Raw genomic sequence first — 23,729 nt, 5'->3', positions numbered from 1 at the left:
TGTTTTTTTACCCTTTTATCTGGCAAACTGACACCTTTTTTTTACAAGGAGTCATGTTTGCATTACGACTGCAGGTATTGTGGTATATGCAAACATGACTCCTAATTAAAAAAAAGGTGTCAGTTTTGTTGCCAGATAAAAGGGTAAAAAAACAATTATCAAACAAATCGGTACTTTCTAAAAACGCGGCAACGGTACGACCGTTGCTGAGTTCGGTGACGACGATTGACGAGGATGATGATGATGAGGAGGATGATGATGACGATGATGACGAGGGGGGCAGCAATGACGCGCGGCGTAACGTTTTCGCGAACCAACCCGCGGACGTCTCCCCTTATCCCGAGCAGTTACTTTGCGCGAAAAAAATATTTTAAAATACATATATATATTAATATATCTTTAAGCAATTACTTCATGATGGCTGATTGTAATTTCGTTGACGGCACACCGCCTCGGTGACGCCGTCCCATTTGGTTCAGAGCTGCAAACTGTGATTCATCGTTTAGTCGATCGTTAGTCGATAAGGAGTTGCGTGTACGAGTCGACCGTGTCTATTTCGCAAAGCATGCTGCCTCATTAGGATTTCGTAATAATGATCATTAATAATAATAAGAATTATAACACGGGCGGCATTCGCCTGTGCTCTGTGAGCAGTTAAAACAACCGGGCGAGATTAAGATTTAAAGCTTTCGTGACTGCAGGGATTCATATTCTTGGTTCTTTCGGCAAAGTCACGTAGAAGGGAAATAATACAATAATAAAAATATAAGACAATAAAAATTCTCACGACGTTTCAAGAAAATTTGAAATTTTCTTGCTGTGGATTTCACACCTGATGATGATTGTGCGTGTGTTGCAGTCGAAACGTCGTGAGAATTGTTATTGTTTTATATAAATATTATTTTATTATTTCCCTTCTACGTGACTTTACCGAAAGAACCAATAATATGAACCGGGCGACAGTTCTGTATCAGATGAATCGAGGGATCTGTATCAGATGACACCAGGGTTAACCGGATGAGACGAGGGTTCGGTATTGGATGAGACACATCTACTGTGAGAGGGGTTTGCGTGCTACGCGTCTCTTTGGCAATTCTCTTCTGAATGGAAGAGAGCGGCCCAATACTCTGACGCGTCACGTTGGTGATGTCACTAGAGTCTTATGCCTGGCCATGACCTGAAATGTTTTCTTTTAATTACCAAAGCTTCAAAACTCGTGTTGGACAGCCTGGGACACATAGTCTAGGTCAGTATTTGAAAGATTTTATTTTAATTTTACCAAATAAGGCCCACTGAGCTGTATAACTCAGCAGGCGTCAGAGGGTCGGCCTGGCGATCACAAATGATGGCTCTACGAAGTGGCTTATCGTCACGGGGAAATGTATAGCGGACATCTACTCTGAACGCGTAGTTGTTGATTCTAAATGTGGAGGGAAAAACCGGAGGACCCGGAGAAAAATCCACGTGACCACGGGTAGAGAGACACACGCAAACTCCAAATATATAGCAGCAGGCGTCAGGGTCGGGATCGAACCCACGACCTCCTGTAAACCAGGCGAGGTAGTTAACATCTCGCCACCGAATAGCGACGAGAGAAGAGCTGCTGTTTGGATTGTCTTCCTTTCGCCCACATTCTCGACATAAATACAGGTATCCCTCGATTTATGAAAGGGATGCGTTCTTCAAAGAGCATGCGTAAAAACGACATTTTCGTTAATCGGAATTGCTATTCCCATCCGTTTAAAAGAAAACCCTACTACCTCCGATCGGCACGGTGCAAATATACACCGATATCACTTTCCACAAGACAAAAATAATAGATGACATGGCTATTAAAACGAATAAAATAATTTAAAAGATTTAAATTTCAAACAAAAATGATTGACCTTTTCAGGGCACTCGCCAAAAGACCTGCTGCTGCATTGTTGCATTGATGCATTGTCTTGAGAGGTAATGTTGACGCCGCCTTCTGCGTTGGCTTCGCCGCGTTTGACGATCTCGCGGCGCGCGGCCAGAGCGAAGCTTCTTTCGCGAGGAACAATTCGATGCCATCAATCGGGGGGGGGGGGGGGGTGAGGGGGAGTGTCCGTAATTTGCCAAATGCCGTGAACGCGAAACGTCGTAAACACCTAAACGTTCGCAAATCGAGGGATACCCGCGATTCAAATCGCACGCTTTTTAAACATCGAAGCGAACCCGTGTCACTTACCCCAAGAACACCTTCGCAGAGTCTCAATAATTTTTCTTTATATTTTAAAGAGGCCCCTTGCCTGCCTTGCGGCGCCAGTTGCGGGACCAGTTGCGGGACCAGTTGCAGGACCAGTTGCGGGACAAATTCCGCGTGAGAGGAAACCGGAGTTCAGCTCCGCACAGACGGAGTCACGAATCCAGTGCGTTATCACTGCCATCTCCTGGCCCACCGCGCAACACAATCCCGCCCCCCTCCCAAAAAAAAACCCACCCCGGCGTCCGCAGGCAAGGGGCAGCCCCAGCCAGCCGAGCCGGGCGGTCTCCCGTCCGAGTACTTAGCGGGGTTCAAACCCCCCCCCCCCGCTTCGCTGTGGCTTCCGAGATCGGACGGGAAGCGGGGTGCATCACGAAGGGCGTTCACTTTGACGGGGGATGAAGCGGCGGCTCGTCGTCGCTCAGCGTCCGTGCCACGCGCGCGCGCGCGCGAGAGAGTTTATTTCAGCGTTGCTAAATATTGTGCATTAAACTATTACACAAGCAATCTTTACGTTACGTTCTCACACACACACACACATTGCGGTGCTTATACTTGAATATACTTCGTTCATATGCATCGTTTATGACGAGTGACGGTTACGGTAACGCACCTTTATTTTTGTTTAATTCGCGTTGCTTCAAATGGACGTGGTCGCTCGCTCACTCGCGTCGGTGTTTTGTCGGCGCTACGGGGGAGCCGGGGGCAGCAGGGGGGGGGGCAGGAACGACGTGCCGATTTACGCCAAGTCCAATGTGTGGTTTTTCTTTTTGTGGAGTCATACGGGTTTGCAATGTCACGGGGAGGAGGGGGGGGGGGGCTTCGCGTGCGCATGAGCCACGCAAGCCCCCTAACAGCCTCTGACCTCCCGTAACCTCCTCCTCTGATGATGATAATAATGTCATTTACACACCCAGAAAAGCCTCGCCGAGTCTCAAAACAGATTTTTATTTTTCAAGAGGGTCCTGCTACATTAGGGTGTTTGACCAAATGCCTTTTTTTAAATATTTTTTTAATTCGTTTTTGTTGTTGTTGTACACATGAACGTAGGCCCACAGCTAAAGGGGTTGGGGTGACCAAAAAATATACAGCCGGGGCAAGAGCATCCGTGAGGCTTGCGCAGCCGACGCGTTCAGCAATGTTCCACTCCCGTGTTTGGAGGAAATCAGAGTGTACAGTGACACCCCGATGTTTACGTGTCTCCCCCCCCCCCCCCCATCTTTCACGTCGTTTGGCAAACACGTGCGTCGCCGATCTGCGCCCACAACGACCCCAACGCTGATGGCATCGCCTCGTCCCTTCTCGTTTATCCGTCGCCTCATCCTTCGCCTCCACCACCACCTCCCCTACTGCCCCCCCCCCCACCCCCCGTAAGTCGTTGCGATTTGACGCCGTTTCGAGATTCGTCATCGCACATTTCAGGGAACGTAAACCCACCGGGGTGTTACTGTACCTGGAATAAATAAAAAAAACTCACCACCCAATTCAAGGGGAAATATTTCAATTTTTTAGACTCCGTACAGACAGGTCAGCAAGCCACGCCTGCTGTACTGACCATCTCCTGACCGCCCCATATCTCAGGAGATTGTTGAGTTTCAACCCTTGCCCTTCCAAAGCTCCGGGGGACGCTCACTTCGGGACAAGTGTCGTTTGCGAGCAGCTATTTTTAATTCCTGCGCAAGCTTATATGCCTCTAATATGTCCACACGACGTGTTCTGTTCTGCGTTGTCAAAGTACTTTGACGTCTTTCGTTCTGTGCGCCGTTGTTAGTGTTGTTACGCTTAAAGGGAGCAAAGGGTATAACTTTCTACGCATTTTTAATTAGGCACGTAACGACTCAATAATAATAATAATCGACACGTCCGCAATTGATTGCTTTTTAACGCCGATGGCATGCAGTTCGCGAAATCGAATCGTGCCTGCAAAAGCAAAAGTCGATCATTTTCTGATGTATGCAAATCATATGCAAAGTATACTGCTAATTGAGACATGCTAGGCTTAACGCAAGGGAACGAGACAGAATGACAACAACGAACGAGACCGCAAGCGAGGCAAGGAGTGAAGATTGGAGTCTCAAGTCAACCACGATCGTGACAATTTTCTGCGTCGGCTGGCGGGCGAATCATTGCATGCCCGACGATCTGGCATCGCTACTCACGACGATGACGGGAGACGTTGTCGGGACGGTCTGTCAGCGTCCACTCTGAACCCTCGGGTCAAGCAGCCCCCCCCCTGCCCCCCCCCCCCCCGAAATGGTCCCCCCGGAACTCGTCGCCTTGAATATCCCTTCCGCGTCGCTTACATTCATAACCGCAAACGCGCGCACGTAGTGACATTCGAGTAATTATACATAGAAATATTGATTTTCTCAATCGACGTGAAGAAAACATTCGAACACGACAAACATACGAAACGTGTCGCCTGTACGACGAACCGACCTGTGGAAACGAGCGATGTTGCGCAACGCGACCTTGATGATGTGATCTTCGTCGTCTGCTTTTGTTCCGATCAATGTCTCACGGTGTCGACGATTCACGTCGAGCCATTTGTGAGAACGCCGCTGTCACCTGCTTGCTCGCCGTGTCGCACCCAACATGCCAAAAACAACAACAAAAACAACAAGTAGGACGCTCGTACCCGCAAAGGGGGTCGGCCATGAACACCGAACGTGAAGAGGCGGAGTTTGAAGTGCCCGCCGTACCTTTCTGCATTATTGACGACTTGCAGCTCGGCACACGGCAGATGCCTGCGCAGTGCGACTCACGACCTCCTCTTGATACCAAGATCCAGGATGGTCACGTCTATGCGCCGCTTCTCGGTGGCAGCCCCAACAGTCTGGAACGCAATCACCCCTCTGCACATTCGCAGCATCACCTCAATCGCCTCCTTCAAGAGACACTTAAGAACTCACCTCTATAACCACGTGCTTTCGAGCGACTCTGAGCTTGGCTCCGCGCCTCTGAGTTGCGGCCGTTACGTCCGCAAATTTGCGCGCGTTATAAATTGCATTATTATTATTATTATCCGAGGCAATGAATGAGGGACCAGGCGATTTACGAAGACCCCCTGAGCCGTAGCAACTCACCAAGCTCTTCGCTGTACCTCGAACCCTTTAAGCACGCCCGTCAACTCAACACCCGAACCTCGCTCTCGAAACAAAACCCTGCCCTGCTCATAACCCTCAGCGCCACTAACCGACCAGACCCTAACCGTACACGTACTCTGACGTGTCGATAAACCCGTGGTCCTTACCACGACCAAATCCCAAACCGAAGCCCTCAACCACTGGCAATGAACCCGGTGCCCCCCCCCCCCGCCACCTTTCTTACTCGAAGTTTCACTTTCGGTGCTCACGGCATCATTCAACGGTGTAAAACCAATCTTCGACAACAATGCCATTTGCAGAATTGAACGATTCAAACACCACGCGACGTTCTAAATGGGAGTAGGACTCAACAACTCGTGCGTGATTGAGAGTGAAACCAAGACGACGCTCGATTGGGGAAAGCGATTCGAATTCACGGCGAGTGTGGGCTTGGCATTCAGACACCCAACCTCTTGTGGAAGTCGGTGAATCTGTCTCGGACTTGGGTTTTCGCAAATTCAGTCCGGAATCGCACATCGCACATCGGCATTGTGCGAGCTTAATCGTACGAGGTGTAGGGGGTCCGAGTTTGTAAGCCTTCTGTGCTCGAGGAATCAAGTAGCACCGATCCATGCACCACACACACGGACGTAAGGACCCGCACCCCCGAGCTCGACATGAAAAGTTTCCAAAAAGAGAACAACCCTTCAAGTGGGAACCATCTCCTCTGAACACCGCACAGTATCATCGATTGTGCAGCTCCGCTATTATCTTCGCGTGTGGCGATAAGACGCGATTCGACATCCGGTTGCTTAGCGCAATCTGAAGGTAGCGACTTCCAATCTGGTTTGAGGTGGGGGTGGAGGTTAACTCAGCCAATCATCCCTTTGGGGTTGATAAAAATGAGTACCATTCTGCGGGCAAGTCAAACAGGAGTTTACCCGACGGGAGAGACTCGCCCTTGCCAAAAGGAACGTGGAATTTCCACCACAGGCTCAGGGCTGCAACGGGATGTGAACACCGACTCACCGCTCGTTTGAGCAATAATTTTTTTCTTGGGACTAGTTTGAGCGATACGTGTTTATTTATTTATTTTTGTGCCGCCGATATTCTAACGAAGTGGGTTCTTCCTCTGCAGGGTCGTGCGTCAGCTGTTTTTTTTCTTTTGCTGCGGTGCGAGCTTCGTTTCTGTTCACCTCTTCAGTTTCTTGGCGTCTTTTTTCTTGTTTACGCTCTGCAATGCTCCGCGAGCCTCTGCCCGTCGCGCAAAACGCCAGCGTCGGTCTCGCGTACGCGCAATGCGTTTGGCAACCGCGCGACGTTCGCACGCGTTGTTAGAACCGAAGATGGTACAGCACAGGGTGCGCGCTTTCAAGCACGCTTCAGCGGCCGTCTGGAACGCTCTTTCTTCTCCGATATTAGGAAGTCGCCAGGAGCTATGCACTTTTGAATCAACCAGATTGACCAACTCACGTCTTTGGAACTGCTTTTTTGTGCGTTTAGTTTGTTGTCCTTCCACCCGCACCTCCGATTAGCGGGGTTGGCCACGTTCGGTGCTGCGAAAGATGCTCAAAGGATTCAAACTCACAGCCACAAACTCAACGTCGGGGCAATCCTGTGCCAAGTCCAGGAGGGACACTCCTCATGTTGACTCGGTACAACGAATGGGTTTCCATTTGTGGGTTGTTCTCGTTTTGAGCTTTCAAAATGTTGTAAAGGAGGGGTCGGGCAAAAATACGACCTTTTTGTATGTTGGCGTTTCTCCTAAATTAGACAAATGTAATCAAATACAAGTCTGTCGTTTAAAAAGAAAATATATATAGTTGTATGTGTTCAGCGGTCAGAACTAAGCTATGTGCGTGGCGGTGTCTGTGTTAATCGTTCATGGGTGACTTAACAGCCCAACGATTGTTCAACAACGGGGGGGTCAACGATTCCGGAAACGATCCTCATCGTAGCCTCTCCCGTTATTCGTACTCGGAGCCGCGCTGTTCGTGTTCCTGCAAACAAAAAATGAACATGCTTTATCGACGCGCGGAATATGAACACACGTGCACACACGCTCAAACACATGTACACACACACGCCCTCATACCTGTATAAACATTTGCAATGGGTTTCCAAACTGAAAGATGCGAAATAACTTAATTTGTATTAACAAAAATCATTTTTTAAATGTTTTCAGTCTTAAATGGATTAATACAAAAATATATACAGTATTAAAGCAGGTTTAAACCAAAAAATAAGCTATCTATATATTTTCGAAAGCCGCTTATTCGAAAATAAACCACTTCTTTAAGCAACAATAATTCTCTCAACGTAAACCCAGCGATACACGCACACACGAAACACTCGCACGCTTGAGCGTGTGTGGTTGCGGGTATACTCACGGTTAGGGAAAACACTTGTGCCAATCGCAGGATCGCAGCTTCTGTTGTCCAGCAGTCGTTTTCATGGAAATGTTTTGAATTCCTGTGCAATGTTCGTGGCCAAAAATGCAACCGTACTCATGGGTTCGGCGTGGCGGTCTCGCGTGCGCCGAGCCACCGGCAAACCACTTCGGTGTACGGATGGCGAAGGTTCGAGCCCCATCTCGAGGAAGTTTAAACATTTTGGGACGAGTGCAAGCCAAGGTTACACCCCCCCCCGCCCGCTGCCCCCCGCACTAAACTCAAAATTGGTTGCACATTCTCGTTGTGAAGTATTAACGGTGTGAAAAGTGTCCGTGGTGCCAAAACTCTCTGCCGCCAACTTACACGTGTGGTTCAGGTCTGCCGATGTATTAATAAACGAGCTGGTGTATTTACACAGGGTACCACAAAGAGGGGCACACCTTCGTGCCCACTCATATTTACACAATGCAAATCGATGTCACGGCTACGTGGCATGAGCGTGGCTTGACCACACTCCTGGGTGCACTTTGAGATTCTGTTTCACCTTCCGAAAAGTGGAAACGGGCGATCCAAAGGGGGCCACCACTTCACGTCGCTGGATGAAATAGTTGCGCAGCGCGGCTTCTGTAAACGTCGTCACTTTATGTAATTCCCGCTGTATTGTATTTCTACCGTACTGTAACGTTAATGTAAAAATAAATCTGCAAATGAAAAAACAGAAACACTGCTTTTTATTGAACGCCAGTCACCACAAGCGTTGCTGTTGCTCTGGAGACCGGTGGAAGATCGATGTTCAGTCGTCGCGTTGATTGAATTCGTCGTGAATTCTCACTTAACAGAGTGGGCCGCGCGAAGGCTGCCACCCTCAATTAAAGTTTCCTTCTTTTAGTTAACCCAAGAGATGTGGATTGCGTAAATCCTTGGCAACCGTAGGACTACTTTCTTTTAGGATCGGTGGCACTAAGCTCAGGACCAGGAGATGGCGGCCACCTTGATGGGGCTGCGAAATAAGCCGAAGTGTTGACGAAGCGAATGGGTATTTTTGGTTATTTCGGTAAAGTCACGTAGAAGGGAAATAATAAAAATAAAACAATAAAATTCTCACGACGTTTCAGCCACAACACAAGCAGCCGTCCTCAGGTGAAGAACAGAGCTGTCGGAAAGACAGCGTCCCAATGAACACCGCTAAGCTTGGCAGCGTATTTTTAAGCTGTGTGGGAGGAGCAGAGCGCCTTGACAAAGGAGTTTACATATCAACAGAGGAATTTAGTATATTGACGCTAAAAAACTGCAACTACCCTACTACCATACAATAAACCGATGTGAAAAAACTAAACATAAACTACATCAATATAATCAATGTACTCAATATACTCTTCAATAAGCTGAGCTATTAACATTTTAACAAGCATTAAAAAATTATCAAGCTTTAAAAAAAAAATTGGGGATTTGCGCATTTCCCGCAACTGTCTTTTTAAATCCTTTATATTAAGTTCGCTTGCTTGCTTACGACCGTGCAAATATTTCGGTCGTTTTTTAACCCACTTCCCGTGATCCAATCGAGCTGACATTTTCCACACAGACTCGTTGTGCGCGACAATTAATGTTCGTGAAAATGTTTTTCCAAAATTTAACACTTTTTAGGACAAAAATATTATATTTAATTACCAATTGCTTAATGGTGCAATGCAATCATCTGACCCATAGGTGGCAGCCATCTGAAGCCAGAGGACGAGAGGACTCTAGCCGCCACGCATATAAAGGATTTATAGTGAAAAACTTTGTTTTTACGGGTTATACTTGTTGGGTTTCACCTTGGCCCGTCAAGAGCTGCGACTGTTGCTGCAAGAGGCAAACGGCACGGCACCTCTTGGCTCTGTCGACTGCTCGAGGAAGGCCCCCCAACCCCACCCCCACGCGCTGCGCGAGAGGCTCTTGGACGCACAGATTTGCTCGCCACTGGGAGACGGATCATTTGACTTCGGTGTCAGGACGGCGGGCGCGAAAACGAAGATCTCCGCCCGGCAGGAGCTGGCGAAAATTGCGTGAAGCGTTGCGAGCATAACAACAGCATCTATTGGCTTTTTATACAGATATATTGGAATATGGAGGCGTTTTTAGCTAGCTGATGGGAGTTGAGAGCATTGAGGCAGAGTTCAACATGACGAGTTTGGCAGTGTGCAAGAGTTGAGAGTTTTCCTAACGTCTCACGTGTTCCGTAAACAGGTTGCAAATTTATGAAGTTGGGAGAGAAAAATAATGCGAGCAAGTCTGCGTAAAAAAAAATCCAGGCTTAACTCACTTGCAGGCAGAAAGGTAGTTTCTGCACATATTTGGCAGAAAAGTGGCCAATAACCAAGGATATTTCCTGGAAACCGAAATGTGATCTGCACTAAAATATGGATTGCGATTTTCTTCAAAAAATTTTCTTTCCTCTAGGTGATGCTCACGGTTTGCTTTGTATAACCATCATCATCATCATCCACGGTCAATGCACCGCTGGGATGAATCCCTCCACGAGCCACCGGCACCTCTCGTGATCCTGCGACGCAATAAGTCAACCGGGCACCTGCAGACGAACCGATTTCTTCGCTCCATCTCCACGGCGGACGTGTTACTCCACACTACTACGACTACTGCTACGTACACACCGAGGGGCTTAGGCCCGTCGGGTTTTTCACGCTCCGTGACCGGGCAAGTCGTTCACGACGCCCGGGAGTCGATCCAACCCACGACGCAAACGCCAGCGGCGCACGGGCAGGGAACAAACGAGACGCAACAGCGGCCCCTGAAAAAGAAGACTTTTTTTATTTCGTATCACAAGCGCTCCGAAACGCTTGCACATCGTTAAGTTTATAACCAATACTGTACATGATCACAGGAAAATTCTCTCCCTCTTGGCCATACGACAACGTATGCATAATCAAGATGCAAAATACACGATTTACAAGACCCTTGGTTTACTGTCCTTTATGGGATGATGGAGGTTTGGAATTCGAAGATTTGTTTTTTGAGCGGGAGCGGCGTTTCACTGATGGAGAACAGAAGGGTGGGGGGTTAGCCGAGGTTGGGTGGGGGTTGAGGAGGGGATGAGGGTCAAGTTGAACCCTCGGTGTCTCCACCACCACCGCCACCCGCCCAGCGAGAGAGTCACCCCCCCCACCATCGCTCCTGGTGGTCGTGGCAGCCCTCTCACTGCAGGTCGCGGTCCTCCAAGTAGCGATACTCGAAGGTGAACCCTTCCTTCTTGCGTTGGCCCCACTTCTCGTAATCAAAGTAAATGTACGTACCCTGTGCAGAGACACAACAAAGACAAAATGGTCCCCCCGTACAGCCTTTATAAGACTGCTGGAGCAAGTGATGTTAAGCGAGCACCTATGAAGGCCTGCGCGGCCTTTGTCTCCCGAGTGGCGATGTCCACACATCACGACAGGTACTCATTTATGGCCGAGTAGAACTAGGGGAGGCCCAGGACCGGCTCAGATAATCGTCACTGGTATTGGCCGTGAGCGGGAAACAGAGCGAGCATGTAAGCGGGTGTACAAGCCTGGGAGTGAGTGTGTCGGTGAGCCTGTAAGCAAGTGTGCAAGCCTGCGAGTGTGTGGGTCAGCGTGCACGTGAGCACGTAAGCCTGGAAATGTGTCGGCGAGTGTGTAAGCAACGAGCGAGTGTGCAGTGCTACCTACCTGCTCGTACTCGTCCGTGATGGTCTTCGGCTCCTCGTGCCGCTGGAACCACATCATGTACTTGGTGTGGAACCTCCACGACTGCTTCTTCAGGGCCTTGGCTGCCAAGTACTGCGCCTTGGTGCCCTACAGAGCATGCACGACCCACAATGCCTTGCAGGCGCCACAAGCACCACCGCCACTTCTACCGCCACCTCTAAAACCACCACCACCACCTCCATCACTGCCACGACCTCTATCATCACCACCAAAACCACTACCGCCATGGCTCCATCTACACGACAACTCCGTTCAGGTTTCACGCTGTTTTGGGATCGTCTGTGCTGCATTTTCCCGCTACCCCATATGACAACAACAATGATATCCGTGCCACTATAATTACATAGTTTGGTGAGCCAGGTCACCCGCACAAACGAGAAGAAAACGGTCTCTTGAGTCCTCACCTCGTGAAGATAAAGAAACCTGAATTTGATCTGTTAGGGAACATTAGGGCAGTATAGTCATGCCATGCGACGTGAAATGTAAATGTTGCAATTTAAATGAGGGACTGTGTTGGTTGGTGTGGTCTGGGACGGTTTTTTGTTTTTCTGCCTTGCCCAAGATTGCATTTGGTGCTGAAAAATCGACAGGAATTGATGTACTTACGCAATTTGTACTGTTTATTTACTTATATTTAGTTCCTTGCTTAGCTTTCCTATACTTTGTACCCCCTATCGTTTTTTTGTACCGTTTGTTGCTTTGGTAACTTTCTGACCCGCCCCGACTGGACATCTGTGAAAAAGAGCTTCACGGCTTGTCAGATTCCTCCAGGGTGAATAAAGATTCTAATGATTCTGAAACCAGTTTCACCTTTTATGCAGTCGTCAACGTCGCGTTGTATTGCTATCGCTCGTGGCAAACATTGCGCGCGTTTCAACCCAATAAACTATATATATATAAAAAATATATTTTACCACGTAAGGCCTCACTGAGCTTTATAGCTTTTTTAAGAAGCGGCCTGACCATCACGAATTACATCCTAACGAAGTGGCTTGTCGTCACATGGACATTTTATAACAGCCAAATACTCTAAACGCGTGATGTTGATTCTAAGATGTGGAAGAAAAAACCGGAGGACCCGAAGAAAAATCCACGCAACCACCACGTGGAGAACGTGCAAATCCCAAATATACAGAAGGCGTCAGGGTCGGGATCGAACCCACGACCTCCTGTATACCAGGCGAGGTAGTTAACACCTCGCCACCGTAGAGCCCAAAAGCTATCGTGCACAGCTGTCCTAAAACCGGTTTCCCGTTAGAATCCGACCGAGACCATCGGCACAGCGTGGACAGGGGAGGGGGCAGTCACGGCACTTTACCTCCAGGTAGTAGAAGATGAAAAAGAGGGTTTCGGTGGAAAGGCGCTGGTAGAAGTCGAGGGAATCGTAGCTGCCAGGCAGAGCGGGCTGGTGGTACACGGGTATGGGGCACGGACTCCTGGGCAGGTAATGCCTGTGAGAGGAGCAGGCACGGGCGGGGGCCACATGGATGTGGATCGAGTGTCCAGACGCTGGGATATGAAACTGGACGGGAGGGCGGGCCCCATTTCATTTCTCGCAACCAGGGCCCGTGGCAACCAGGCCATGCCATCGACCGTCGAGTAATAGACGAATGCGCGGACACGTTGCGTGAATACATGCACGCAAGAGCAGCTACACGCTAAGGCTGAACTTATTTATATTTGACCAGGTAAGGCCCACTGAGCTACATAGCTCTTTCTCAGAAGCGACCTGGCCACAAATGTCAGCTCAACGAAGTGGCTTATCATCATGTGGAAATGTAAAGCAGCGAAATAAGCTGAAGGCGTGATGTTGATTCGAAATGTGGAGGGAGGGAAAAACCGCAGGACCCGGAGAAAAGTCCACGCGACCACGGGGAGAACACGCAAACTCAAAATATAAAGGTGTCAGGGTCGGGACCGAAACCACGACCTCTTCCATACCAGGCGAGGCAGCTAACATTTCACCAGCAGCGCCCCTGCAGCATGCCTGTGCAAGAATGCACTTGTGCGCACAATTTAGCAGTAGGCAAGCACATCCACTTTTACACGACAGGGCCAATAGAGCCAACAAGACAGAGATCCCCCATGCGGCCTCTCACGAACTTTTGGCGCAAATGCTGTTAGCGAATGGCACCTACATGAACGCCGACACGGCACAAAAGAGGGTTGGTGTGGGACAGCACCACGCCCGGCCGCCTTTTGCCAGCCCAGTGCTGATGTTTACACACTGCACCAGGTACACATTGCGCTGTATAATATACACGCTGCAAGAGGCTGTGCCCACCTAGGGGAGGCCTGGGACCGGCTCAGATATTCATCATCAACTCGGGTCGCCGGGTTTGCACCGCGGTGCACGAACCGCTCCACCCATCACACACGCACAACAGCACCACCTCGACTGACTAAATAAAATCACTGAAGTTGCAGTGCGAATGTAATTCTACAACACAATTCAAGCTTGTCTGTAAATGTGGAAATTGCTTCTTAGCCCGATGGGTTATGGTTGGGAGGGGGGGGGGGGAAATTTCAAGAGGCGTGAAATCGACCCTCACCTGAGCCTCTCCGAGTCGGAGGGGTGCGGCATGTGATGCCACACCGCCTCCAGCATGGCCTGCTGGTACAGCAGCTCCTTGACAAGAGGCACGGGCGCCAGCGGGCAGACGCCCATCACGGGCTGCAGCCTCGCCTCCACCGTCGCCACCTCCACGCCGGGGGACGGCGCGTCCGAGCCCTCGCCGTCCAGCACCACCGGCGGCGGCGGCGTCTCCAACTCCTCCTCCAGCAGCAGCTCTGGGGGGGGGGCAGGGGGAGGCAGGGGGAGACAGGGCACGGGCAGTGAAGTTTCACGAGGAAAATGTCACGGCCGTGCGTAGTGGCACACGAGCGTCTGATCCAGCAACATACAAAAAATACACCCGAAGTGAAAAGCTGTTAATTGGGGCACCGCAGTGGGGCAAGGTGTTAACTACCTCGCCTGGTATGCAGGAGGTCGTGGGTTCGATCCCGACCCTGACGCCTGCTGTGTGTTTGGAGTTTGAATGTTCTCTCTCCCCAAGGTCGCATGAATCTTTCTCCGGTTCCTCCATTTTTTCCCTCCCCATTGAGAATCAACATCACGCGTTCAGAGCATTTGGCTGCTATAAACTTCCACGTGATCAGCCAATTCGTTGAACTATCATCGCATGTGGCCAGGTCACGTCTGAAAAACAGCTATGTAGCTCAGAGGGCCTTACCTAGTAAAATAAAATAGTAAATTTTTTATAGTTTACAGTTTCATTAACACTTTGAATAGGAGCTAAGGCAATTTGTTATTAAATAATTTGTGCAAGGATCTCATAAAGATCGGCGGAGCAGCCAAACCTGCTGTGCTGTGAGCGTGAGTGCAAGCCGGTAGCAAAGCAAGTGAAACTTGTCTGCGTGGACCTTTGAGTGTTACATTCTTGTGTGTGTGTGATGGTGGAGACTCCAGGCTCTCTCGATCGATCGCTCGATCGCTCGGTCAGTCGCTCGCTCGCCCACACGGTTTACTTGTTTGTACCATCGCTCGCGAGTGGGTGCGTCATCTGGCTCGCCGCATTCTCACCGCTGTGGTTGAGGTGCAGCGAGTGCACCTGCTCCTCCAGGCCGGCGCTCACCACAATGTGCGCCGCCAAGCTCTTCGGTGAGCTCAGACGCTCGGGGCTTGGGCTCTGGAGCGCCATGTGCGAGCGATTGGCGGAGACGGTCGGGGTAGGGGGAAGAGAAAAAATTATAATTACGCTTTCGTCAACAAATGTCAACGTACAACACCACGCAGGAAGGCGATTTTAAATAAACTTACATGGAAAAAACGCAACCTCGACGACAAATTGATCTTGTAATATACGCGCCGAAGGTGGAGCGTGGACGCACTGGTTTGCGCACTGCGCTATGACCCTGGCAATCCCGAGCACGGTTCCTGAACACGGCTATCATCGCTGGCTAAGAGTAACATCATCACCGGTGCTGGGCCTCTTCGCCTTCACCAACCAACGCTGAACAGCTCACCGGAATCTGCCCTAACTTTCCTCTGGCAAAAAGAATGCGAAAAATCAAGCGACAAAGCTGCTGAATGGAGCCGGTGAGGAATCACCCCCAGTGAGGAGTTCGCGTCTGGCTCCAATTCCGAATGGCTCACATGGCGGAGCCGAAATAGGCTAAGAGTGGGTTTCGGTAGATGAAATCATGGGGGGGGGGGGGGTGGTGCACTTCTGCTGCACAACCGACCTATGTGCTTTTCAGGAGAAGCAAACCATGGATCACATCTCCTGAGATGCCCTGCAGCAACCACAACTTCTCAAGATTTGGCAATGCCAACAACGGAAGCGGTGGGCCTGTGCAGAATATTGAGATCTGACTAAAAAAGTTGGACAGGAGACGCGACGGAGACTGACCAGCTTGGCAAGTATTGTCCGTCATGGTATGGGGATATCTTCATCCAGCAGTAGCTCAACAAAAGGGTTGTAACTTATAATTATTTAATATACTCCTAGCCTCTGCGTCCCAGGCTGTCCGATACATCCTTGGAAGCTTCGTAAAATTAGAAAAAAAATACTTGAAAGTTACGGTCAGATGCGTCATCATGTTTCAGTAAGTTCATGTTGACGTCACTCCTATACGCTTCAATTAAACGGAGCGGTGATGTCACTAGTGAGCTATAATGGCGGGCAAACAAAGGAGGGCAGAGGAGCGACGCTGACAAAAACGAGCGGAGCGCCGGGCGGCTAAAATACACCAAGTTGGCACAGCAGGGGACACAGCTGGTGCCTTTGCCGGTCATCTCAGTCAGTCAACTCATGGCACCTGGGTCCATCCCGTGATCTCCGGTCAGCGAGCCTTCGACACTTCACGTGGGCTCAAAGTGCACCTGGCCTGGCACAGGCACCATGGTGACGTCACCGTCGCTAAGTGGCGAATGGCGGGTATTGGCATTGGTGACCGAACACAGCAATAACCCCCCCCGGCCCGCCCCCAATTTGTAAATCTCTAAATGGTTGGAAGCCGGAGCGCGTGCCCCCACCTTGGCGTCGCAAGGCGAGTGAGCGAGCGGGCCGTTGCTGAGCGCAGGTAGCGACGCCGCGACGCTCGCTCCAACGTCGTGGAACGCCGCCGCCGCCGTCGTCGTCTGCGTCACGGTGACGGTGAGCGTCGCCGTCACCGTCACGGCGGCCGTGGCGATGATGGTGCCCGGAGTCGCCGGGGTGGCCGGCGGTGACGGTGCACTGGCGCTGCTGCTGGCGCTGCTGCTGGCGCCGCTGCTACTGCTGCTGGCGCCGCTGCTGTTATTTGTGGCGGGAAGGGTGGCGTTACCGCTGGGTGGCCTCGGCAGCCCTGAACTCGATGAGTACTCGCTGGTGCTGTGCACGGAATGGGGGGGGGGAATGAGAGGAGGTCGTTAGGCTCCGTTACCTCGGAACAGCGGCCAGGGAAAATTGCCGAGTGACGGTGGCAAAAACGCGGTTGGCATGGGCCTCGGTACGCAGCAAGAACAAGGAATGGCATGGCTCCCGCCGTCCTATCTCCAACCCTCTTGGTAGCACGGGCACCTCGGCCCTGGTGCAAGTTGCACCTCCTGCACACTTGCTTGCTAGCTACTGACAAGAGATGTAACAAATAGTATCCGTTGATCTACTACAGATTCCTGCACCCACGACACGCGCATCGATAATTATGAGTGCAAGGGCCAACTGTCTCGGATTCACCAGTGTGTGTTGCATGTGACCGGCACATAGGAACTATGCAGCCATTCTGTACAGTGTACGTGGTTGACAACAACAGCTGCTAGCAAACCCTGTGCCGGTTTCGACTTATCGCGTCTCCTCAGCAGGGTCCCCCCCCCCCCCCCCGTTCCCCCACCCCCTATTCCGCACAGTGCACGTTAACATACAAAAGCCCGTCAAGTTCCAAATTTACCTAAATCCACCCGTTTCACACCAACCCCTTCGACGACGTTAAGCGCCGTTCCCCACGAGTGTGAGGAATGGCTGGCAGGGAGTTACATCTGGGACTCAGTACCCGGTGCTGGGTGAGGGGGCGGTAGACAGCGGAGGTTGCGCCGCGCTGGGCAGCTGCGTGTGTTCGCTGCCGTTACTGCTGCTGCTGCTGCCGCCGCTGTTTGTGCCGCTGCTGCCGCCGCTGCTGCTACTGATACTACTGCTGCTGCTGCCGATGTTGTTGCTGCTGCTGCTGCTGCTGTTGTTCACAGACTGCGATGGCTCCAGGTTACCTCCCTCCGCAACCACGGCGCTGTAGCCTGAGAACCGATGCGGGTGGAGAAAGGGGAAAACGAGGCGGGATAAACAAGCGTGTCGGTACAATCGAGTTTAACACGTAGGCTTTCGCGACCAATATTAACCATTTGTAAATGTTGTGGGTTTACTCTCCAACACACCGGTGTGCTGAACTAGTAACTAATTGGCATCTTTTGTTTACGTGACAAACCTTACTAATTGGCTGTGTCTGGTGGTGGCGGGTTTAACAACATATTCATACCTACACGATCTAACCCCAAAAAAAACCTCTATTACGGTACAATCGAGTCATCTTCAAGACAGTGCTCAACATGTGCCGGGTGTCCTGTAAAAAATGTTGATAACCCACGAACATCAATGCCCAGAGAGTATTAACCCCTTCCCGTTCCGATGCCATACGTGTACATCATCAGCTTTTCTTCCAATTCCGAAACCGGAAGAAAAAGTATAAAATAACTTCATCGGTACCGATCCTCCCACAAGGCCATGCGGGAGGGCGTGCGACACTGTCTGGCGCCAGCGGCCGTAGAGTGTGGTCGTGTCGCTACGGTTCTCTGCGGTGAGTAAAATGTCTTCAAAACCAACGGCGCTACTACACCTCCCTGAATAAAATTAACAAGGAGCCGCTTGCACATTCTGAGATTCGGCGGTGAACGGGGCACGCCACCCCGCAACTTGTAGACGTCTCGGAAAGGGTTGTGTGGACGAGAAAAGCACGAACTGTTCAGTTAATTACGTAACCATGTGTGGGGGAGAGATCATAATAAGTATGATCGAAAGTGGATCGTAAATGTATTCTCCATTAGGTTAACGTAAATACATGTCGGTTATCAACTCTTCAAGGACACTCCCCCGTTGTTTTGGATGAAGAAATCATTTAAAGCCGCGAGTAGAACCTCTCGGCACAACCCCATTTATAACGCACGAGCTGGTGAAGCCAAAGACGCCGACGCTGCAGAATTCCTCTGCAGCGACGCCTCTGTCTGAAGCTAAGGAGGGGTGGGGGGGGGGCGGTCGCTATCTGTCGTTCACCTCCCACGATGCACTTCCGCGGCGTGAAATCAACAAAGCATTTGATTTTTAGACAAAACTCAAGTGCGACCTTTGCAAGGTCAGGTGGCGTTCCGAGCACGAATTCTATCGGCGTCACGAAAAAAACCACGCCCCACCGCGGGTTAAAGTTCAGCGAAGTGAGGTCATATGTCCCTCACTTCGACTCCTGAAGGTGCCCCACCACTGCGGCGCTCGGGAAGGCGGTGGGAAAAGCCGTCGCAAATGGATGCCGAACACGGAAGGCCACGCTTGCGGGTGACGAGCGGCGGCGAAGAGCACAAACGCACTTAATCGAAAAGAGGCGCACTCACTCGTGATGCCATTGGGCGGTTTGGCGGGAGTGTTCGGCATGGCCACGGCGGAGCCGGGAGGCCGGGGCTGGGAGGTGCCACCGGCTGTGCCGCACGGGGCGCTCGCTCCCACCGCCACCACCACCACGTAGCCCTGGTTCGGTGTGGCCGGCGCCGGTGCCACGTGGTTCCTGGTCGACACGAGAGAAGCGCAGCGCAACCGCGGCATGGCACCCTTCATTGACACGGCCTCCCCCACCCACCCCCCCCGGTGCTCCGAACGAGCGATGGTTTTTGCGTCAGCCGAGTTACAGGCGCATCGAGCCGTCGATGGAAAAAGTCGATTCTTGCGTTCGCGGTACGCGTCGGATCATAGCGCGCATGAGAACCGATAGGTTAGAAATCGGAATGCAAAACTGCCAAACTTTACGAGCGAGACAGACAGAAACAAAACAATAAAAACAAGACAGAACAAATGAGACAAAGGAGGATAATTGAATCAACTAGTGACCATGAATTGGCAATCTTCATTAAATCAACGTGTATGCATAACACGACTAATACACGTCAGATGCCCGACAAGCCTAAAGCACCTGTAAGGCAAGTAACGATCAAGCGAGTCGATTCTTACGCTGAAATCGCACAGATCAAAATCAAAGTAAACGCCAATTGTGAGAATGAACTTCGTGGAACAAACGAGACGAACGGTACAGACGACACGGAACGAGGCAGTAGACCGCACAGTTCCCCTAAACCAGTGGTTCTCTCTACCGTTTGGGTACAATAACCCCCTCCCAATCAAGACCAATGGCTCTGCACCACCTCCCACCCCCTCGCCACCCGCTACAACACACAAATAATCGGATCACAAATCCAAGTCTCTCATCAATGCAGCGTTTAGTTAGGCATTTGCTTCACGTCGTGTGGCGCGCATTCAAACATTTCTCCTGCACGGTATCCATGCTGCAGCCTGTGCCCTTGCCCACCGCCCTGAAATGCTTTCCCGGCGCCCTGGTAGAGCGAGCGAAGAGCAAAAAATCTATAAACGATCCCGCGAAAGCGTACAAAATAGGAAGCGCGTGCACCAAGCGCACAGGGGCTTACATCGCGGCGGCGGCGGCGGCAACGACAACGGCGGAGTTGGCGGAGTTGACGGTCCGGGCAGGAGCCGAGCCTCTGCCCGCTGTGCCGGGCGCCGTCGCATTCTTGGCCGTGCCCCGGCACGCCACGGGGTGGCTGGCGACGGGCGACGGCGGCGCGTGGTTTGTGTGGTTCGCCTTCACGCACAACAGTTTCGGTAGTGACTGCGTGACAGGGCGGAGGGGGTGGGGGGTGGAAATGGCATGCTGAATATTGATTATTCTTGTCTACCCAGAAGAGGCACGCCGAGTTGGACGATAATTTTCAGGAGGGTCAGATCCTGCGACCGAATCAGTAGACGGTAAACACCTACAACTGGTCAAGTAATAATAATGACAGTAAAGGTTTTGCGTGGAGTGGTGGTACAGTGGGTGGGCGCACTGCGCTATGAATCCGGCGACCAGAACTCGATTCCCAAATTCATATTCTTGGTTCTTTCGGTAAAGTCACGTAGAAGGGAAATAAGAAAATAAGAAAAATAAAACATAATAAAAAAAATCTCGCGACGTTTCAGCCACAACGCAAGCAGCGTCCTTTCTACGTGACTTTACCGAAAGAACCAAGAATATGAATCCCTGCAGTCACAAAAGCTTTAAATCGAAATTCCCAAATTGTTTATGTCGCGACTGAAATGGAAAAAAGTGTGACCCCCACCTGCGTCATCTCGCAGTCCTTACTCCTCTTCTCCTCATCGTGGTTTTCCTGTGAAAAGAAGCAAGTTGTAATCTACGTCACCCCAGGAACCGCGACGAACGTTTGATTAGGGAAAATTATTTTCTTTGAAGATGGGGAGAGTAACGAGGTACGGGCAGTCCCGGAGATACGAACGTCCGACTTATGAACAACTGCGCTTACCAACGGACCACCATAAGACATTGCGAACATTCGGTCGTGTTCACGAACAGAGGAACTATTTTGTTCGGTGGAGCAATCCTCCGCGAGATGTAATGAGTCCCAGCATCCCGCGTGATGCACAACAAAAGTGAACTGGCTGACTCAAGGTAAGTGAAAATAAAACGATGTTTTTTTTTTATTTCATGTTACCAAATCACACAACCAGGCAAGGTAGATTATTTAAGGAACCACTGCAAATCACTCTGTGGTGTCAAGGCTACTACCATCAACATCATCATTTAATGTTTTATTTACTGTACAGCATGTATTACAGCAAGTGTACAGTATATATTTTTTGTTATTTATGACTTTAGCAACGCTTCCCTTTTTTTGTTGAACCACATTTTGTAACACTGACTGTACGTATGATAAAATATTGAGTTACGAGATAAGAACAAATTGACTTAAGAACAAACGGGTCTCTGGAACGCAACCCGTTATTCATAATTTTCTTGGTTTTTTTAGTACTGCCTGTGCGCACGTGTATTTTTTTTTTCATTGGAGAGGAGAGGTGTTGGACGTTTGAGGGGAGCTGAACTATTTTCACAATCTTTATTTTACCAGGTTAAGGCCCAGTGAGCTATGTAGCTCTTTTTCAGAAGCGACATGGCCACAAGTGATAGCGCAACGAATTGGTTCATCACGTGGAAATTTACAAGCGCCAAATAACTCTCTAAGTGCACGTTTCTAAACGTGGAGGGAGAAAAGAACCGGAGGACCCGGAGAAAAATCCATGCCACCACAGGGAGAGAGAGAGAGAGAACACGCAAACTCCAAATAAACAGGTGTCAGCATGGTCGGGACCGAACCCACGACCTCCTGCGTACCAGGCGAGGCAAATAACACGGTGGCGCGGGGTGGGGCCAGGGGGTTGCATGGAACGTACCATGGCCAGGAGGGCGCCGGGGCTGGCAGGGAGCGGTGAGCTGCTGGGGCTTGACGCTGGCGAGCTGTTAAACTGCAGTGAATCCTCCTCCGTGATACTGTTACTGCCAGGGGATGTCGCCATCAACGCCGCTTGCGCTGCGGAGGGGACGAAGGAGAATGCGTGTGTGACGACGAGGAGGGAGAGTGCGCAAGGAGGAGGGGAGCAGTGTTGGGCAGGAGACAGGTGTGGGGAGGAGTGTGGTTGAGGCAAGGCGTGTGACAAGTGTAAGGAAGAGCAGCGTGGAGAGAAGAGTTTGGGGGAAGAGAGGAGTGTGTTGAATGGGAGCAGTGTGAGAAGGAGTATGGGGAGGACAGGGGGGAGTGTGGGGAGGAGCACAGGGAGTGTAGGGAGAACAGCGTGGTGAGAAGGGGTTGGGGAGGAGTGTGGGGAGGTGAGGAGTGTTGGGAAGTAGACAAGTGTGGGGAGGACAGGAGTGTGGGGAGGGAGTGAAGTGAGGGAGTTAAGAAAATAAATTGCGGGGCGCATATCGTGCTCCCACGTCACGTAACCGCATGGTAAAAACTTTGTTTTAATTGCCAAATCGTGAACGCGGCTGATACGCTGACAAGGGCTCTTCACACACCGAGGTAGCCAGACAAGGTAGATTATTTAAGGAACCACTGCAAATCACTACGTGGTGTCAAGGCCACCACCACTACACCATCAACATCATCATCCTGTAGGAGCCAACAAGATAAAACCACTCACGGCTAAGTGCCGCGGTCGCGTTGCATTCTCACAGTGAACCAAACACGCAGGATAAAATTAACGCACAAAGCCAAACGACGATTACGAAAGCAACCAAAAAAAAAGAACAAGCAGGACGAAAAGGAAGTGGTCAAGTTGCACTCACTGATGTCCTCCATGTCGATGTCATCGTAAAGGAATTCGTTTTCTTCGAAGTCTGGGTCTTGCGAGGAATCGACGTAGTACTCCACGTCGTCCTTAATCTTCTTGATGGAGTCAACGTCTATCGTGCTGTTGTCCAGCATCCGCAAGAGCGTCTCTAGCATTCGTATGTGGTGCCTGTGCCTCTCAATGTGCCTCTTCAGCTCCTCTAGCCTGTCCTGCTTCTACACAACACACAAGGCAAGGAGGAGGAGGCAGCGGGGGTTGGGGGGGGGGAACCAAACGCTAACGCTGAAATAATAGTAATGATCGTAATAGTCCTTTGTTTTAACACGTTAACGCCTCGGCTGAGTCTCGAGGCATGCTTTCGAGAGGGTCCTGCTCGGGACGTTTGGACAAATCTGCAGGGGGCGGGTGGGGTTCCTGGAGAAAACCCACTCGTATGGGGCGGTGTAACTCTTACGCACTACACCGACAGGGCAACAACCTACTTGGGCTGTACAGCTGTCTACTAGGCGATCCCTCACAACCCCACCAACCCGTATCCCTCGCAGGGTTGAGTGTCTCAGGCACATGTTGATGTCTGTGTGATTCACCAACCCCGCAACCCAAAGGCTGGACCTCTAGCTTGTATGACCGCCATCCCTTATTCAACTGGGTGACCCCCTTCTCCACACCCCCCACCCCAGCGATTGAGGTTCATCACACTGCTCTTGACCGGGGAGTTGCACTTGATCGTAGTTACGTCGGAACATTTAATGTCGAGACGCCCCCAAAAAACACAAAACCCTAAACGGAAACAAGGATGCAAAGGAAAATAAATGAGTATTAGCAGGAGAGTTTGGTTCGGGTTAAGTTACGCATAAATAATAATAACA

General features: G+C 50.7%; 1 protein-coding gene across 24 annotated transcripts in view; it reads right to left on the bottom strand.

Annotated features, from left to right (window-relative positions):
- Positions 1–10,489: 10,489 nt before the first annotated feature.
- The window catches only part of LOC144719079 (CCR4-NOT transcription complex subunit 3-like), a 32,410-nt gene continuing 19,170 nt past the window's right edge, over positions 10,490–23,729 (bottom strand). For 22 of the 24 annotated variants that reach the window (XM_078594873.1, XM_078594867.1, XM_078594880.1 and 19 more), the window contains 12 exons: positions 22,856–23,075; positions 21,961–22,097; positions 20,835–20,882; positions 20,145–20,386; positions 19,062–19,231; positions 17,462–17,699; positions 16,467–16,803; positions 15,012–15,117; positions 13,981–14,218; positions 12,747–12,879; positions 11,390–11,515; positions 10,490–10,994 (listed from right to left, as the gene is read on the bottom strand). In XM_078594873.1, coding sequence (XP_078450999.1) covers positions 10,896–10,994; positions 11,390–11,515; positions 12,747–12,879; positions 13,981–14,218; positions 15,012–15,117; positions 16,467–16,803; positions 17,462–17,699; positions 19,062–19,231; positions 20,145–20,386; positions 20,835–20,882; positions 21,961–22,097; positions 22,856–23,075 — 2,094 coding nt within the window. In that variant the 3' untranslated portion in view covers positions 10,490–10,895. The remainder of the gene's footprint in view (positions 10,995–11,389; positions 11,516–12,746; positions 12,880–13,980; positions 14,219–15,011; positions 15,118–16,466; positions 16,804–17,461; positions 17,700–19,061; positions 19,232–20,144; positions 20,387–20,834; positions 20,883–21,960; positions 22,098–22,855; positions 23,076–23,729) is intronic. The other 2 variants (XM_078594884.1, XM_078594879.1) reach the window with 1 other exon arrangement.

This window comes from Lampetra planeri, chromosome 5 (assembly GCF_965212315.1).
Source record: "Lampetra planeri chromosome 5, kcLamPlan1.2.h2, whole genome shotgun sequence".
In the NCBI taxonomy this organism is placed as follows: Eukaryota; Metazoa; Chordata; class Hyperoartia; order Petromyzontiformes; family Petromyzontidae; genus Lampetra; species Lampetra planeri.
Note: the sequence above shows the minus strand (reverse complement) of the source record. Positions and strands in the feature narration are given on the sequence as shown.